Here is an 18,059-nt window from a genome sequence, read left to right on the forward strand (position 1 = left end):
GCATTAGGAGGACGAGAAAGCACGTGGGTGGGGAAATACTCAACACAGAGTCAGGCTCAGAGCAAATGGTGAAGTAAAACTATACTCTCATTATATAACGTGAACATTTTATATAAAATTATAAAGATCAGGTCACATAATGCGGCTCAAACAATCAAGGTCACCGTATTCCTCATATCATTTTCTAGTCGCCATCTAACATCTTCCTTCCTTCTTCTCTCCCTCCCCCCCACCCCTTTTTCTTTTTTTCTTCCTTCCCTTCTTTCTCTCATGGGTTTATTTGGTCATTCAACCATTCATTTACTCAGCAGACATTTACTGAGCACTCTTCTAAACCATGATTAAGACAAGCAAGTTCATGCCCTTATGGAGCTCACTCTGGAGATGGATGGGAGACACAGACGATAAACAGGTAACAAATAAATAACAAGATAAATTCAGTTAGTGAAAAGTGTGAGGATGATAAAAGAGGATGTGATCAGGAACAACTATGCGGGGCCTCTTTACACAGGGCGGTTGGGGAAGGCCTCTCTCAGGAGGTGACATTGGACCTGGGGCCTGACTGACACAAAGGAGCCAGTTATGTAACACTCTTAGGGAACAGTGTTCCAGGCAGAGGGAACAGCAAGTGCAAAGGAATGTGCTTGAAGAGAATCAGGCACTGAAAGGAGGCCAGTGTGACTGGAGATCACAGGCAGCAGAGAGAGGATAGCATGTGACAAGGATGCCCCATGTTGTGAGGAGTTTGGATTTGATTCTAAGGATGATGGGAAACCATGGAAAGTTTCAAGCAGAAGGATGACGGGGTTCAGTGTGTACTTTAAATAATCCCATTGGCTGCTCGGTGGAGTATGGACTTTAGTGAGCAGGGCAGGGAGCCCTGTCCACTGCAGGAGTCCAGGCTTGAGATGATGGTGGCCTGGCCCGGGGTGGTGGCTATTGAGGGGGTAAGAAGTGGACAGATTCGGGGGACATTTTGGAGGTAGAGCTGACAGACTTTGCTGGTGGATTAATCAAATTTAAAGACACTTAAAGAAAACACTTTTACCTGATCAGAGACAAAACTTAATTGTTAAAGTGGCAGAAACTTTTTCTTTCTTTTCTCAAAATGTGCACGTGTATTTGCTGAGAAGATAGTCTGTGAGCAGCCACATAAGGAAGTAACCGTCTTCCTCATCTCTACACAATCACAATTTTCTTCTAAAGCAGTTAGAACTCACTTATACTTATCTTGTTAAAATAAACGTGTGTTTGTGGCTTAAGAAATAACCCTAAATTCCTAGGTTAACGACAGTTTTTTTTTTTTTTTAAAGATTCTTTTTATTTACAAGGATGTTTTCTGTCTGTTCTGGTGGGAACTGGGAACAGTTTACCACATCAAGACTTGACCGGTTTTTGCTTCATTCGCCTTTTGCGAATAAAGTAAGGAATTAATCCAGACTCCTGGAGCGCTAGATCATTATTTTGAAAAATTATTGCAATTAATCAGTGCTTTATAATGTACTTGTATGCACTGAAAACAAAAACCAATATCTCTCTGACTTGTGATAAATATGGTTTACAGTTGTGGGAAATAAAACAGCATATTGTGTGGTTTTGTATGACATAAAATTATATTACATTTCATATATTTTGATTAACTTAAGGGTGTTCTGGGAAGAGCATAGCTGTGTGAGGTAGAGCCTCTCCCTCCACCTCTCTGAGTACCTATTTGGTATGCCTTACATCATCAATTTACATATTCAGCATGGCCACAGGGTCTTGAGGGATGGGTCTCCCCAGGCATGAACATGCATGATCCATGGATGGTGGGGTTCTACCTCCCGGGGTGGCTGCAATCACAGATGAGTTGAGAAGTGTAAAGGTGTCTGCCACACAACAAGCGCGACAGAAATGTTAACCATACCATTTCCGTTCCCTAGCAGATGTGGCACTGCCCTGGAGCATAAAGCAAGCACTGTTTGCAAGTCCTTTGGCCTACAAGTGTAGAGATACCACAATACTCTAGAAGTTAGCTTTTTAAAATAGGGAATTCCCATTAGTTCAATTTTTGCACAATAAGGTTTTTTTTTTTTAAAGTGATGTACTGGCAGGAGTCAAATTTGCATAAAATGTGATTTCCCCCTAAGCCAAGAGAACCATTCTACTGCCTGGTCTGGAGTGGCCTCAGAAATGCTTATTTTCATGACCACTAGACCTAGCTATGTAACGTGAGCCACGTATATAATTAAAAATTTTCTACAGCCATATTTTTTCAAGGTAAAAAGAAACAAGGGAATTAATTTTAAGACGTATTTATTTTTCCCAATATGTCAAAATTATTAACATGTAATCAATATAAAATTATCATTGAGATACTTTATATATAAATATTTTTTTCATGCTGAGTCTTCACATCCCAGGGTGTGTTTTACACGTACAGCACATCTCAGCTAGGACTCGCCGTGTTTCACGTGCTCAAGAGCTGTCTGTGGCTCAAGCTACTGTACTCAGCAGTACAGATACAGAACGTTTCCATCTCTGCAGCACAGCAGAGGCTGGTCTTGTTCATGTCTGTGTCCCTCAGCGCTTAGCTCAGTGCCTCCCTGGCACACGGTAGGAGCATAATGCACCGTCAGTGAGTAAATACATGCCCAGAGCCCATGCTTTATGTGGTCAGGCCAAAGTAAAAGCATCAGGACCTGGTTCCTGCTCCAGTTGGGATGGGAAGACTGGACATACAGAACTACATTCCCAAGAAGCTGTTAGGGATTGGCAAGGACAGTCAGAGCCATGCAAAGACTGCTAAAATACTTAGTGAGAAGAGCAAACTGCAAAACATATATAATATCAAGCCATTTTGTAAAATGAATATATATCTGGGTTCTGCCACTAACATGTGTATGTTAGTTTGTTCATAGGAAAAACAACCTGTTTATAATAATTGAGCAGCAGGATAATGAGTTGTGTTTTGAAGAATGGGAAGGATTTCAATAAAGATTGGGGGAAACTCAAGAATGTTCCAAAGAAACACTGACTTTCAAAAAGGATTTGAGGGAGCTTATAATATTAAACCATATACAGAGCACTTCAAGACTCAAAAAGGGTTATGCTACACCATTTAGAAAGGAAAGATTATTGAACCAGAAGCCTAGGGTGCTACTGCTACTGCCATTGAGTACTAGATTTATCTCTGAGTTTCCTAGCAGCCAAGATAAAAATGGCAATTTGTACATTGTTAACATAAAATCCCAGGAAGCATGGCAATTTACTGAGAGAAACAAATATTTTTTGAGCATTAAATTCAAAAGAGATTTTATTATGTGGATCATCCTATAAAGGTCACTGAAGAACACAATGAACAGTGATTTGGCAGCAAAGTCTGCTATATGTTGACAAGTAGTTCCCAAATACATGATGCTGATGTTTGGGTGGGTTTGGAAACCATGGGATGGGAGTGGGGAGAGGGTGAGGGAAGAGGTTTATATATCCCAGGGCTTCTCTGCAGAGTGGGGGCTGCACAGTTGCTTAAACTGAGTTAGAAATATAAGAGTGCCTGGCTACTCAGAGTGTGGCCAGCATGAAGACCGGCAGCATTTTCCTACCGGAGGCGGAGGCATTAGAAATGCAATCTCGGGCCCCACCTCCCAAATCGGAATGTGCGTTTTAACAAGGCTCAGGTGATTCACGTGATCATTCTAACTGAGAACCGGGCAGAGTGAACATTTTTTGCTCTTGCTTCCTCAGCATCCATCCCTTTTCTGATAACAGTGCCTGGATATTCCTTGGGCACCCAGCTTCTCCCACTCAGTGGGGTTTCAGGGGGCTACCCCACCCTTGCCTTCAGGGATTGACAACTTGATACAGGCCCAGCCCATTAGAGAATTCCATGTTCCCCGACAACCAATGGTGCTTGGTTCAGTTATAGGTATGTATGTGATCCTAGCCAAGGCAGAGTCTGCCCTGGGGTTTTGCTGGAAAAATTAGGGAAAAGGCACTCTCTTTCCATAAGTGTTGATGTGGATGTGAATGTAGATGTAGGTAGGTATAGATGTGGATGTGGATGTAGATGTGGATGTAGCTATAGATGCGGATGTGGATGTAGGTGTAGATGTGGATGTGGATGTAGGTGTGGATGTGGATGTGGATGTAGGTGTAGATGTGGATGTAGCTGTGGATGTGGATGTGGGTGTAGATATAAGTGTAGATGTGGATGTGGATGTAGATGTAGGTATAGATGTGGATGTAGCTATAGATGTAGATGTGGATGTGGATGTAGATGGAGATGTGGATGTGGATGTAGATGGAGATGTGGATGTAGATGGAGATGTGGATGTAGCTATAGATGCGGATGTGGATGTAGGTGTAGATGTGGATGTAGGTATAGATGTAGGTATAGATGTGGACGTAGCTATAGATGTAGATGTGGATGTGGATGGAGATGGAGATGTGGATGTAGCTATAGATGCGGATGTGGATGTACGTGTAGATGTGGATGTAGCTGTGGACGTGGATGTGGATGTGGATGCAGGTGTAGATGTGGGTATAGATGTAGATAGAGATGTAGAAAACTGGATATCTTGGGAGCCATCATGAAGGGAGGGACTGCTTTTGAGTGAAGCCATCACAAAGGACAGCAGAGCTGAGCAATGGAGACAATGTGATTCCCGAAGACATGTTTGAACACCTGGATCCAGCTATGCCTAAAACTTTCCAACCTCAGAATTTTTCTAATCCATGAGCAAGTAAATTCTCAATTTTGCCTAAGCCAGTTTGAGTTGGATTTCTGCCACTTGTACCCAAATAGTCCTCACTGATTCTTTCATATTCCTGGGCCACACTCTGGATTGAATGAACTAGAGTTTCTGGGGATGTAGGCCTGGAATCTGCATTTCTAACAATTCTTTAGGAGATTCTTATCATACTAAAATTTAAGACCAACCAATGTAGTAGAATGAAGGCCAAACTTGGGGTCTGAATACTTGGGTTTGGATCCCAGTTCTGCCACTGACTGGCTGTTGTAACCTTGAGTAAGTCACTTCCCCTCTCTGAGCCTCATTTTCTTCCCTGTATAATAGAAGGCACTTGCTTCTCAAGCTTGTGGGACAGAGATGTGAAAGGCTTTTTAAAATTTCTAAAAACACATGTTTCTTGTCTAATCTGATTCGAAACCAGGCTCTGAGAGCAGAAGTGGCCTGCCTGGCCCCAGACTAACTTAGAACAGCTGATCCCTGACAAAGACACTTGCTCAGGTCACTGCTGAACTCCTGGGACCTGAAACCAGCTCCTTGTCCCCTCAGCTTCTGCAGGTGCTGCATGGAAGGGAAATGAGAAAGTTCAGCTTGCTTGGCCTGGCTGCTTCCCATGGTCACCGTGCTGGCTATGGAGGCCTCAGAGACGCCTCCTGAACTCTCAGAGCCAAGCCCAGGTCCTGCCTGTGCATCCTGGGGAGCAGGCGGGAGATGGTTTTCTAGGAGCTTTTAGGCTCAAGCAGAGGCTTGTGAGGGCTGGGGGAGAGGAGCCCTGGAGTTTAGTCCCACCTCTGCCACAGACTCACTGTGTGACCTCAGGAAAGTCCCAGCCTCTGGGCCTCAGTTTCCCCAAATATGAAGTGAGATGTTGGATGATAAGTTCTCTGAAGGGAACAGCTATAGTTCTTTCCTGTGTAGCGTCTACTCCTCCATCTTTTGACAACAGCTCCCCAGTTTTCTTTGGGAACCACCCCTCCCCCATTCTCAACCCATGGATTGCGGTAAACTTGACTTCTACCTCTGGCTGTAGGGGTGGGTCTGTGACCAAGTCTGGCCAATCAGACTTGCTGTAATAGAAGCAGAGATGGGCATGTGACTCAATCCTGGCCCATGAGAATCATCCGTTTGGCTGGAAAAGAGGCTTGCAGTTGCAAAGCAGAGCCAAGAAATGAAGAAATACAGATTCTCCAGCCCTACCTGAAGTTGATATGCTCGTGGACTTTCCAATAACCCCCTTCTTCTGTTTGAGCCAGTCTGAGTTAAATTTCTGCTCCCTTAAACCTCAAAGGGCCCTGCCCAGTGCAAAGGAAATTCTTACAAGGGATTGCAATTCATACTCAAGTGTTAATGGCTTACGGGAAAGACTGCCTTGATAGGAAGTTTGATGGAAGAAAGTAAAGAGAGTACTAGACCCATTAGAGTAGGTGAGGGTGTGTGAAGTATGGACCCCATGAAGATGACGGCACTGAAGCCATGCCTAGAAAGGGCCTCCATATATATTTGTGGAATGAATATATTGTGTTCAACCCTCTCTAGGCCTGACCATACTTGGCTGAAGTCAGCAGGACCAGAATTATGAACCCATCTGTCAGATGGGGAAATGGAGGCCCACGGCAGAGAGCATCCCCAGGTGATCAGTGGCAAGTAGAACAAGAACTCAGCTCTCCTGCCTCTCATCCTCCACTGGGTGAGCCTCAGAAGCTGCAGTGGGGAAAGGGGAGGGGGGATGAGTAACACAAGCAGGAAGCCTAGGAAGGCAGAGACTGCCAGAGGCCCAGGGCTCAAGGCTGCTCAGTTAGAGGAAACTTCCCTTCTCCGAATAGCTCAGCCATGGGGGTGGGGGAGAAAGCCTTCCACTATGAGGGACCAAGTCCCTCATAGTAGGACTGTAGCCCTACAGCTACAGCTACTGTAGCCCTACATAGTGGGACTGTAGCCCTACAGCTCCCTCTTCTCAAGTTCCCTGACTGTCTTCTGAATGAACCAGCCAAACCTCCAAGTGACTGTTATCCATAATGGACATTTAGGGGTCACCCCTGTCTCCCCATCTCTTCCCTTTTCTGACCCTCAGCTTCTTTCTGATCAAGAGCTCAAAACTTTGACTTTGCAAAGAGGAAGGAACTGGAGAGAACTTTGTTTTACAGATGGGAGCAGCAGCCCCAGAGAGGGCGGGTGTGATGCCCTGGTTTACACAAAAGCAAGTGACAGAGCAGCACACTGAAGAGGAACTCGGGCCTTTGGTCATTTGCCTCACTTGGCCAGAGGGTTGGCTCTGAGATGCATGTGTTCCAACCACTTGTTCCAAACATGTAGTAAGTTTTTAGCATGTTCAATGTTACCTCTGGTCACCTGGTCAACTCCAGAACTCAAGGGCACTTGCGAGCCTCCTTAGAATAATACTATCTTTTTTTTTTTTTTTTTAATGGTACGCGGGCCTCTCACTGTTGTGGCCTCTCCCGTTGCGGCGCACAGGCTCCAGACGCGCAGGCTCAGTGGCCATGGCTCACGGGCCCAGCCGCTCCGCGGCATGTGGGATCTTCCCAGACCTCCCGGACCGGGGCACGAACCCGTGTCCCCCGCATCGGCAGGCGGACTCTCAACCACTGTGCCACCAGGGAAACCCAGAATAATACTATCTTTAAGGTAGGCAGGGGGCAGGGAAGTTTGGAAAACATAGGACAGGATTTGAAGCCAGAAAGAGCTGGGTTTGAATCCCCATTCTGCCTCTTACAGAAGTGAGCCTTTTAAAAATATACGTCAAGTCATGTCGCTCCTCTGCTCCTGCTCCTGGGGCTGCCATCTCACTTGGAGTAAAAGCCCAACTCCCCTCTATGGCTGGCAAGGCTCCATGACCTGGAATCCCCTCAACCTCACAGTCCTGTCTCCTCCAGCCCTCCCTTGATGTTTCCATTTCAGCCACACTAGCCTCTTGCTACTCTTCAACTCACCAACCATGTGTCCACCTAAGGACCATTGCACATGCTGCTTTCTGGAATGTTTGTCACCCAGAAAGCCTCTTTCTCTTCATGCAGATCTCTTTGCAGATCTCACTTTCTCAGAGGGGTCTTCCCTCATCACCCTGGCTAAGATAGGAACTCCGCCCCCAACTCCCATCACTTTCTGGCCCCTTTCCAGCTCTATTCTTCATGGCTTTAACCACCACCTAACGTGGCAGCCAAGAGGAGGGGCCTCTCAGATCTCCAACTACTGAGAACAGAATTGACAAATGGCCCCAGCTGCTGTGCTTTGAAGACCATCACTGTTGCCATGGGCTGCTCCCAGCCAGGGACTGAGTGTGGCAGGGATACTGAGGCAGGCCCGTGCCAGGGGGACCTCTGATGGGAGACTTTGGCTAAGGGCTCTTTGACAGCCTTGCCAAACTTCCTTAGAACTGCCCTGCAGTCTAAGACACTTCCACCTTCCCTTCCTTGCTTGTTCTCTTCCTTCCTCCTTCCTTCCTTCATTTGGAGTCAGACCTGCCTGCTATCTGATGGCTCTCTTAGCCTCTCCTAGCTTCTCCCACAGACATTCCCTCTAATCAATTTCTTGCACATTTAATCTCTCTGAGAGTCTGCTTCTCAAAGGACCTGAACTAACACACTTATTGTTACCTGTGGATGTATCATCTGTCCTCCCACAGAAAGTAAGATACATGAGGGTTATGATTGTTTGGTACATGGCTATATACTAGTGTGCAAAACTAGGACACAGTAGGTGCTCAACAAATTCTTGACTAATTGAACAAAGCGCCCTTTAGCTGCCAGGGTGCCCTAGATTTCCCCATTTAAACAATAGTTACAAATGTGTGTTTAAACTGAGAAGGACTCTCCATGTTTGTTTATCTCTGCTTGGAGAGGAACAAAGTCTTTCCTCAATTGAAGCTGAGTGGAGGTGGCCCCCTTCAGAAAGGACATGGTGGCCAGTTCGCCCCAGGGACAACTTTTCACTTCAACCTCCCAGTGTGCTCCAAGGTCAGCTGCCCCCAAATCTGTCCTCAGCATATGGAAACATCAAAGCCAAAATAACACATCCTCTGACCCTTTTACACTTATTTTTTTTATAGTTGACAGAGCCTATTCTTTTCTGTTTTGGTGGGTATGCGTTTTTGTTTTTAAAATTACCTTTCATCACCTAGTAAAACAATACACCGTCCTTGTTAAAAATGAAAACAAGGACTTCCTTGGTGGTCCAGTGGTTAAGACTTCACACTTCCACTGCAGGGGACCCGGGTTTGATCCCTGGTCCGGGAACTGAGATCCTGCATGCCTTCGCGGGGTGGCCAAAAAAGTTTTAAAAAGAAAAATTGAAAACAATACAGCGAAATCTAAGGCACCCTTGGAGTAAGGCTTGTAAGGTACCCTTTACAGGCTCTCCACGGCCACCCCTCCCCCCTCCAGGTAGGCTCTGCACGTGCGTTTGCATACATGTACTATATCAGAGAAGATGCTGTCGGCGCTCTGCCCCATAGCTCAGCGCTTCACCATTTCCGAACACTCGCTGGACGTCCAACTGCTAGTACCTGCATCTCTTTGCCTAAGAGATTTCTCTGTGGCCCTTGGTGTCTGCTCTGCCCTTGAGCTTGGCAAGTGGAAGTGCTAGAGAATCACCATCCCTCAGGAACAGCCCTCGACCAGTGGCTGACAGGAGCAGGCGGATAAATACCCCAGTTCCTTTGCTTCTCAAGCGCGGTCATCAGCTTCCAGTGGAAATGAGCTCCAGGTGCCCACAGCGGGACTGGCTTGATAACACACCTTGATTGGCTGCCTTCTCCCCTTGTTTTGCTTCCCCACTCTCCTACCAGGGTTTTCTGGGATCTGCTCCCAAATAAACTAAATAGTAAATGCATTTGAAATCTTTTCTATGGTCTGCTTCTGGGGCAACTCAATCTGAGACATATATACCTATAGAAAATATGGAGTATCATTTTTTTTTTTTGCGTGTTAACATCAAAGGAATACTGTTCTGCATGCATCATGAGGCAGTATTCTTATTCTCATTTTTTAGACGAGGAAATTGAGACTCAGAGGTGAAGGAATTTGCCTGATGCATCACAACTTATATGAGGCAATGTCAGAACTCAAACTCAGGTGTCCTGTGCTCTGTCTACTCTGCTTCATTTCTCTGGCAGAGTTGAGGGAGGGTCTCCTATTCTCTTGGTTGCACCTAAGTCTCCTGGACCAAAGGATTTCATGGTGATGGTGGGAGCTCGGGCAGGTGTCATAGGGCAGGATTAGGAATGCAAGCCCCAGTGCAGTGCCATCCAGAGGGTGCAGCATGTGTGGCCACATCCACTGCCAAGAACAGGGCACATTTTACATTCAAGCAAGGGTTTCTTCTGTATCATTACCCATGCCTCTGAAAGTACACTAAAACTCCCAGTCCTGGGGTGGAGGAAACTGAAGAAATGGGATGGGGATCAAAGTGCTGTGAGGGGGGACTTCCCTGGCGGTCCAGTGGTTAAGACTTCGCCTTCCAATGCAGGGGGTGCGGGTTTGATCCCTGGTTGGGGAGCTAAGATCCCACATGCCTCGTGGCCAAAAAACGGAAACATAAAAACAGAAGCAAAGATTGTAACAAATTCAATAAAGACTTAAAAAAAAAAGTGCTGTGAGGGTTTGCTTAGAAAGACAGAGGCTAAGAGAGATTGTACTACTAACTTTGTGTGTAACTTTGGGAAAGTTACTTACCCTCTCTGGGCCTGACATTTCTTTTCTATTTAAAGGGAGGCCTTGTCATGATCGGAGGGCTGGGCTTGAAAACTCAAGTGGCTATAGGGGCCCACAGGGCCATCCACATGAGGAAGGTGGTCCGGGCAAGGGTGCTGCAAACCGGACAGCTCGGGGCAGTCTACAGGGCAGGCCCATTCAGCATCACCAACGCTGCCATGAGTCAATAGCAGGGGAGCACAGGAGACCAAGGTTCTAGTCCCAGGACTGTCAGCTCTTCCAGTTTTTCAAGAGAAGACAGAAATCCAGATTTATGTGAGCTCTCTTGACTTTAAATGTTAGCAACTAATTTAAAAAGAATCACTTTGTGGGGTCAATTGAAATACACCTAATTGCTGAAATACCTCCTAGGCAAGGGAGGGAGGGACTGTTCAACGTCCCTCAATTCCGTATTTTTGAGAGGCCCTACTATGTGCCAGGTGCCAGGTGTTAGAGATACAGTAGTTTAGGAGACAGACATGTCTCATGGGACTTAACTTCTAAAATAGTTTAAAGTCCAAGCCCTGACCAGTCCTCTGAATGCAGACAACTTTCTCCTCATCCTCTGGGGTAAGGGGCCCCACAGAGCATCCTGGTTAGGGTGAGATTAAGATTCATGCTTCCCACGCCCATTAGGATGGCTCTAATAATTTTTTTTTTTGCGGTATGTGGGCCTCTCACTGTTGTGGCCTCTCCCGTTGCGGAGCACAGGCTCCGGACGCGCAGGTTCAGCGGCCATGGCTCACGGGCCCAGCTGCTCCGCGGCATGTGGGATCTTCCCAGACCGGGGCACGAACCCGTGTCCCCTGCATCGGCAGGCAGACTCTCAACCACTGCGTCACCAGGGAAGCCCTCTAATAATAATTTTTTAAAAAGGAAAATAGCAAGTGTTGGCCACAATGTGGAGAAATTGGAACTCTTGTACATTGCTGATGGGAATATAAAGTAGTGGAATACAGTCTGGCGATTCCTCAAAAGTTAAACATGGAATTACCATATGACCCAGAAATTCAACTCCTAAGTATATACCCAAGGGAATTGAAAACAGGTGCTCAAATATATGTACATGCATGCTCATAGCAGCACCATTCACAATAGTCAAAACGTGGAAACAACCTGAATTTCCATCTACAGATGAATGGATAAACAAATTGTAACGTATACATACAATGAAATACTATTCAGCCATAAAAGGAATTAAATGTGTCAGTATTTAACTGGATGAACCTTGAAAACATTATGTTAAGTGAAAGAAGCCAGTCACAAAAGGTGTGGCTTTGTGTGATTCAGTTTACGTGAAATATCCAGAATAAATTAATCCAGCGATACAAAAAAGCAGGTTGGTGGCTGCCAAGGGCTGAGAGGAAAGAGGAACAGAGTAACTGCTTAATGCGTACGGCGTTTCCTTCTGGGATGACGAAAATGTTTTGGAACTACACAGAGGTGCTGATTGCACAACACTGTGAATGTGCTAAATGCCACTGCACTGTTCACTTTAAAATGGTTAATTTTATAATGTTATGTGAAGTTCATCTAAAAATAGTTTTAAAAATTACAAACTACATAAAAGTGCTTTGCTAGGATGGTTAAACAAATTATGGTGCCTCCAGGGCTTCCCTGGTGGCGCAGTGGTTGAGAGTCCGCCTGCCAAGGCATGGGACACGGGTTCGTGCCCCGGTCCGGGAAGATCCCACATGCCGCGGAGTGGCTAGGTCCGTGAGCCATGGCCGCTGAGCCTGCACGTCCGGACCCTGTGGTCTGCAACGGGAGAGGCCACAACAGTGAGAGGCCCACGTACCGCAAAAAAAAAAAAAAAAAAAAAAAAAAAAAAAAATTATGGTGCCTCCAAACAGTGGAATATTATTCAGCCATTCAGGATTCGAGGATGTTTTAATGACATGGAAAAATGCTTACAATGTAATACTAAGTAAACAAGTGGGATAAAAATTGCATATGCAGCATTTTACTAATTATGTTAAATAAAATGTGCACAAAAAAGAAGACTATAAAAATAAGCTAAAATGTTTGTTATCCAAAATTTTTTAAAAAGATTCATGCTTCCAGGAATTCCTTGACGGTCCAGTGGACCGTCCCTGACTCCCCGAATTCCCTGACTCAGTGCTTTCACTGCTGTGGCCGGGGTTCAATCCCTGGTCGGAGAACTGAGATCCCACAAACTGCGATGTGCGGTCAAAAAAACAAACAAAAAACGAACAACAACAAAAGATTCATGCTTCCACTGCTTCAGCATCTACTAAGTGTCAGTCATAGTGAACGAGACGAATGAATATCTTTGCCCTCCTGCAGCAGAGAACAGGCGACAGTGGCCCTGGGTTTAGAAAGAGCTGGAAGGTCAGCAGAGCCAGATTCTTTCTTCTCTCTTCTCTGCCCCAGACTCCCTGGGTGACCCTTTCACGCCTCAGTCCTCCTCATACGCAAAAGCTGCCCCTCGGGAGAGCCATCCAGCCTCTTGGTGTTTTCCCCTAGAAACACCTGTACATGCACCCAAGACCACACATCCAGGCCTGGCCCCAGCAGTATTGTGTGTTGTCGTGAACCCATGGAATAACCTGTATGTTCATCACCAGGGGAATGAGAAGTAAGGCAGGATGGTCCCCTGCTGGGATCCTGCACTTAGAAGGGATAAACTAGAGCTCTGTTTCTTATCCTGGCTAGACCCTGACAACTTAATAATAAGAAGGCAGGGGAAAATGGAATTGCAGAAGAATCGCACAGTTAGAGAGCATTTATGTAGATCCTTAAAACACGAAAAACAATTGAATGTATTGTTTATGTACCCACATATATGTAATACATTTTTTAAAGGCACAGACAGGAAGCCCTGTAATTCATGACAGAGGTTGCCTCTGGGGAGGAAGAGAAACAGAACTGAGAGGGATACAAGCTGGGGAGGCTTCAATTTTAACTGTTACTTTTAGTAATTTTATTTTTTAAAAAACTGAAGCAAACATGACAAAATGTGAACACTTGTTAATTCTGGGTGGTGGGTTCCTGGGATATTTAGTATATTATTCTCTTCACTTTTCTGTATTTTAACCTCACCCTCCGCAAAAAAAAAGGATAGTGAAAATAAAGCAGTGAAGAGAACCAATATCTACTGAGGGCTTTCTCTGTGATGGCCAAAGTGGTCCTCAAAGTGTGTCCCCGGGACAAGCAGCAACAGCATCACCTGGGAATGCAAATTCTTGGGGTCCGGCGCCAGACTTACGGAGTCATGAACTCTGGGGTCAAGACCCAGAAATCTGTGTTTTAACAAGCCTTCTAGATGATTCTGTTGTTCCGCTAAAATATGAGAACCACCGGGCTAGACTGTAATAGCTATGACAACAGTTAACCTGTATTAAGCAATTAGACCTGTCAGACAGTTCTCTAAGGGCGTTCCCTCAGTAACTCAATCTAATCTTCAAAACAACCCTATGAAGGAGCCATATTTTAATTATCCGCATCCTACAGTTGTGGAAATGGAGGCACAGAAAGGCTAAATCCGCTGCCCAAGGCCCAACAGGCAGGTTGCTCCCAGAAACCCTTTACCTAACCACTACACTAAACTGTCACTTACATGACCTCTAACATACTCTAGCTCACTGCAGCCTTGGAAGAAAGACTTAGTAGCCCTCTTTGGCAGATGAGGAAGTTGGAATTGAGGGAGGGAGAGTGACTTGTCCAAGGTCTCACAAGGAGGAAAGTGAGGGGTCACACATCCTGTTGTCTGTCCAGGAGGTTCTGGGGTTTGACCTAGACTCCCTGGGGATCAGGGCCTAGCTGGGAGGAGGAGGGAGCTCAGCGAGCGGACCCAGCTGCAGACCTGCCTGGGCTCGCACCGTCACGCCTACGGCCAGCTGTCCCCTTCCCCACTATGGCTGCCAACCCGCCGTGACCGTGACGGTCACCCACCCCCACCAGGAACCGTAAGGGCCTTCCCCTCCCGGGCTCCGTGAGGCTTTTTTTTTTTTTCCTTTTGCAAAAGGGGAACCTGGACTGCCCAGAGAAGTGGCGGCTCAGGCACAAAGTCACCCTACAGCTTTCCCAGGCTCGCCGCCAGGCAATTCCGCTGTTCATCTGGGCACCCTCCCCGCGGTTCGGCCCCCGCATCCCACCTCCTGTCCGCCGCTCCCACGAAGGTCCCTTTCCCGGGCAACCCAACCTACGCGGCTCACCGCCCCGGGTTCCCTCCGCAGCCAGAAGACCCTCAGGCCGAGGGTCACGGGCCGCTGTCCCCGATCCCGTGTGCGCTGCACTCACCTGGGCGCCCGCTCCTCGTCCCGTGGGCAGCCCGGATCCTCGCAGCTCGAGCGCCCCCCCAGCTCGGCAGACCCCGGCGTCCCGGGCGCTCGTGCCCTAGGGAAAATGGACTGACTTTCGAGAAGAGGCTGGGGCTGCGCTCCGAGGGGCTTCGGGCCCGCGCGTCTTATGGGGACCCTCTCGTGCTGGACTGTCCGCGTCCCTCCCACTTGCTTCTAGTCCCTGGCGGTGCGCCCGAGGTGGAACCAGGGACGCGGTGTTGCCCACAGGCCATCTGGGCTCCTTAGCCGCGCCCGGAGTGATGCTAACCCCGCCCCCAAGTGTCTTAAACCCACCCCCGAAGATTCTAACCCCACCCCAGGGACTCTAATCTCTGTCCCCACCTCCTAAAATCCTAATCCCGCCGCCTAAGGATTTTTTTAAACACCACCCATCCAAGGTTTCTAACCCTGCCCCCAAGAATCCTAACCTTGTCCCTGAGGGATAATAACCCCGCCCCCAAGAATTTTAACCGGTCCTTCAAAGGTCCTAACCACCAAATAACCTAACACCTCCCCCAATGTATTCTAACGCTGCCTCCCATCGCCCTAATCCTGCCCTAAAGGATTCTAAACCCCACCCTTCCGAGAACCCCAACACCTCATCTCCTCCTGAGATCTTAATTCTGCCCCAAAGGATTTTGAATCTCACATCCGAAGGAATTTTAACTTCGCCTACCGGAGATTTCTAATTCTGCCCCCAGGATTTTAATCCTGCCAACCGAAGGATCCTAACCCTTTTCTTTTTTCTTTTTTTTTTCCGGTACGCGGGCCTCTCACTGCTGTGGCCTCTCCCGTTGCGGAGCACAGGCTCCGGACGCGCAGGCTCAGCGGCCACGGCTCACGGGCCCAGCCGCTCCGCGGCATGTGGGATCCTCCCGGACCGGGGCACGAACCCGTGTCCCCTGCATCGGCAGGCGGACTCTCAACCACTGCGCCACCAGGGAAGCCCCTAACCCTCTTCTTGAAAAGATTCTAACCCAGCCCTCAGGATTTATTGCCCTAATCCTAGGGATTCTAATCTCTCTCCTGAGCGATCCCAACCTGTTCCCATAGGATTTTACTCCGCCCCCCAGGATTCTAATCCGGCCCATCTAAATATTCCATCCTTGCCTTCCAGGGTTTCTGATGGCACCTATCAAAGGATTCTAAACCTTTTCAGGAGGATCCTAACCCCACTCTCGTCATTCTCACAGGATTCTAAATCCACTCCTCCTCCCCCAAGCAATCCCCACCCTTCCAATTGCCACCTCCTAGCCCGGGCCCCTCCCCACACCGCGTCCCAAGCCTTCCCAGCCCTTCTGTGGTCTGCGGTTTCCGCTCCGCAGGTCCCTGGCGATTTCAAACGCCAAGCAAAGTTCCTTGCCTGCAGGAACCAGACTGGCTTACTCCTTGCAGGTTTCCTGGCAGCTCAGAGGAGTTCGAAAATTGAGGGGGCGGCAAGTGGGGCTGGAGGGCACAGCTGGAGGCCGCAGATGAGTGAGATGTGCCCAGGACCAGGCAAGGGCAGAGCACATCTCCTCCTGGAAAGAGAGGGACTGTCACCTTAAATTCTGCTGAACACACCTCCAAAATGTATGGGAATCCTACTGTGTCTCTGTAGTCCCACTGCTACCAGCCAGTTCAGGCCACCATCATCTCTCCATTCATTCATTCAGCAAGATTGTTCTGGGCGCTGGGCTACACAGGGCTGCCTTCTTGGCCTCAGCATTATTGACATTTAGGTCCTGAAATTCTTTGTTGTGGGGTCTGTTTTGTGCATAGTAGAATGTTGAACAGCATTCCTGGATTTCATCCACTAGATGCCAGTAACAACCCCCTTCCCCAGTTGTGACAGCCAAAATGTTTCCAGACATGACCAAACGTCCTGGGGGGGAGGGGGGCAGAGGAAGGGGACAGACCATGGATGAGAAAGATAATGACTCTGCTCTTATGTGTTTTGTTTATGTACTTAAATACATGTATGCACTTTTACAAAGTATAAAACGGGGGACTTCTCTGGTGGTGCAGTGATTAAGAATCCGCCTGCCAATGCACAGGACACAGGTTCAATCCCTGGTCCAGGAAGGTCCAACATGCCGCGGATAAGCCCTGGCACCACAACTACTGAAGCCCATGTGCCACAGTGAGAAGCCCGCGCACCGCAAACAAGTGTGGCCCCTGCTCACCACAACTAGAGAAAGCCGGCGCGTAGCAACGAAGACCAAATGCAGCCACAAAAAAAAAAAAAAAAAAAAAAGAAACTTGCCCCTGAAGCAAAAAAAAAAAAAAGGATAATTTTTTTTAATATATATATATATATAAATGTATTTATTTTATTTTTGGCTGTGTTGGGTCTTCTTTGCTGTGTATGGGCTGTCTCTAGTTGCAGCGAGCAGGGGCTACTTTTCACTGGGTGCGCGGGCTTTTCATCTCAGTGGCTTCTCTTGTTGCGGTGCCCGGGCTCTAGGCGTGCAGGCTTCAGTAGTTGTGGCTCACCGGCTGGAGAGCACAGGCTCAGTAGTTGTGGCTCCCGGGCTTAGATGCTCCGTGGCATGTGGGGTCTTCCCAGACCAGGGATCGAACCCGTGTCCCCTGCATTGACAGGTGGATTCTTAACCACTGTGCCACCAGGGAAGCCCCTAGATAATGTTTTAATTGTGTGTTTAAGTTACTTGGATGGTACTTATTCAGTTTTGTCCTTTTCTTTTCACTCCATCACTAGATACTATTAATATCTAGCCATGTTGCTGAAGGTCATTGTCTACATCCTCCATAGTCTATTTATCCATTCCCCTAGTCATGGACACCCAGATTGCACACAACTTCATGCTACCATAAACAATGCCACTGTGGACATCCTGATATATGTCCCCTTATGAACCCATGTGAGAATTTTATAAAGACTTGCTTTGCCAAGAATGACAGATTCTTGCAGAATGGCTGCTGCCTGGATTCTTCTCCTGCCATATCCCCGTATCTTGTCCCTTGGTATCATCTGCTGGTCTTAATTTGAGTTCCCCAGAAGCAGACCCTAGACATGGATTCAAGAGAAGGTCAGTTATTTGGAAGATGCAGAAAACACTGGTAGGAGAGTGGGTGAATGAGACAGGCAAGGGAAGACAGCCAATTAAGAGAGCATTATCAGGCTTCCCTGGTGGCTCAGTGGTTGAGAGTCCGCCTGCCGATGCAGGGGACATGGGTTCGTGCCCCGGTCCGGGAGGATCCCACATGCCGTGGAGTGGCTGGGCCTGTGAGCCATGGCCACTGAGCCTGTGCGTCCGGAGCCTGTGCTCCGCAACGGGAGAGGCCACAACAATGAGAGGCCCGCGTACCGCAAAAAA

The 18,059-nt window shown here is 47.6% G+C and overlaps 2 protein-coding genes across 2 annotated transcripts in view; both read right to left on the bottom strand.

Annotated features, from left to right (window-relative positions):
- Positions 1 to 14,928, bottom strand: part of HCK (HCK proto-oncogene, Src family tyrosine kinase) — a 41,773-nt gene extending 26,845 nt beyond the window's left edge. Inside the window, exon 1 of the mRNA XM_007446860.1 lies at positions 14,699 to 14,928. The gene's annotated coding sequence lies outside the window, so the exon portion shown is untranslated. The remainder of the gene's footprint in view (positions 1 to 14,698) is intronic.
- LOC103088765 (putative uncharacterized protein DDB_G0283467) lies at positions 3,963 to 5,345 on the bottom strand. Its single transcript, XM_007446895.1, has 2 exons — positions 5,216 to 5,345; positions 3,963 to 4,438 (listed from the first exon to the last, which is right to left on the bottom strand). Exons 1-2 carry the CDS (start codon positions 5,343 to 5,345, stop codon positions 3,963 to 3,965), a joined length of 606 nt encoding a protein of 201 aa, XP_007446957.1.
- Positions 14,929 to 18,059: the final 3,131 nt, after the last annotated feature.

The sequence above is a fragment of the Lipotes vexillifer genome, unplaced genomic scaffold, assembly GCF_000442215.2.
Source record: "Lipotes vexillifer unplaced genomic scaffold, Lipotes_vexillifer_v1.1 scaffold75, whole genome shotgun sequence".
In the NCBI taxonomy this organism is placed as follows: Eukaryota; Metazoa; Chordata; class Mammalia; order Artiodactyla; family Lipotidae; genus Lipotes; species Lipotes vexillifer.

What these genes read in the sequence shown, in the direction of transcription:
- LOC103088765 (XM_007446895.1), bottom strand. Translation starts at nt 5,345, where the DNA reads ATGGGAAGCAGCCAGGCCAAGCAAGCTGAACTTTCTCATTTCCCTTCC. An exon ending in TGACCTGAGCAAGTGTCTTT is followed by an intron (nt 4,439 to 5,215) that starts GTCAGGGATCAG and finishes CCGCATCTATAG; the next exon opens with CTACATCCACATCTCCATCT.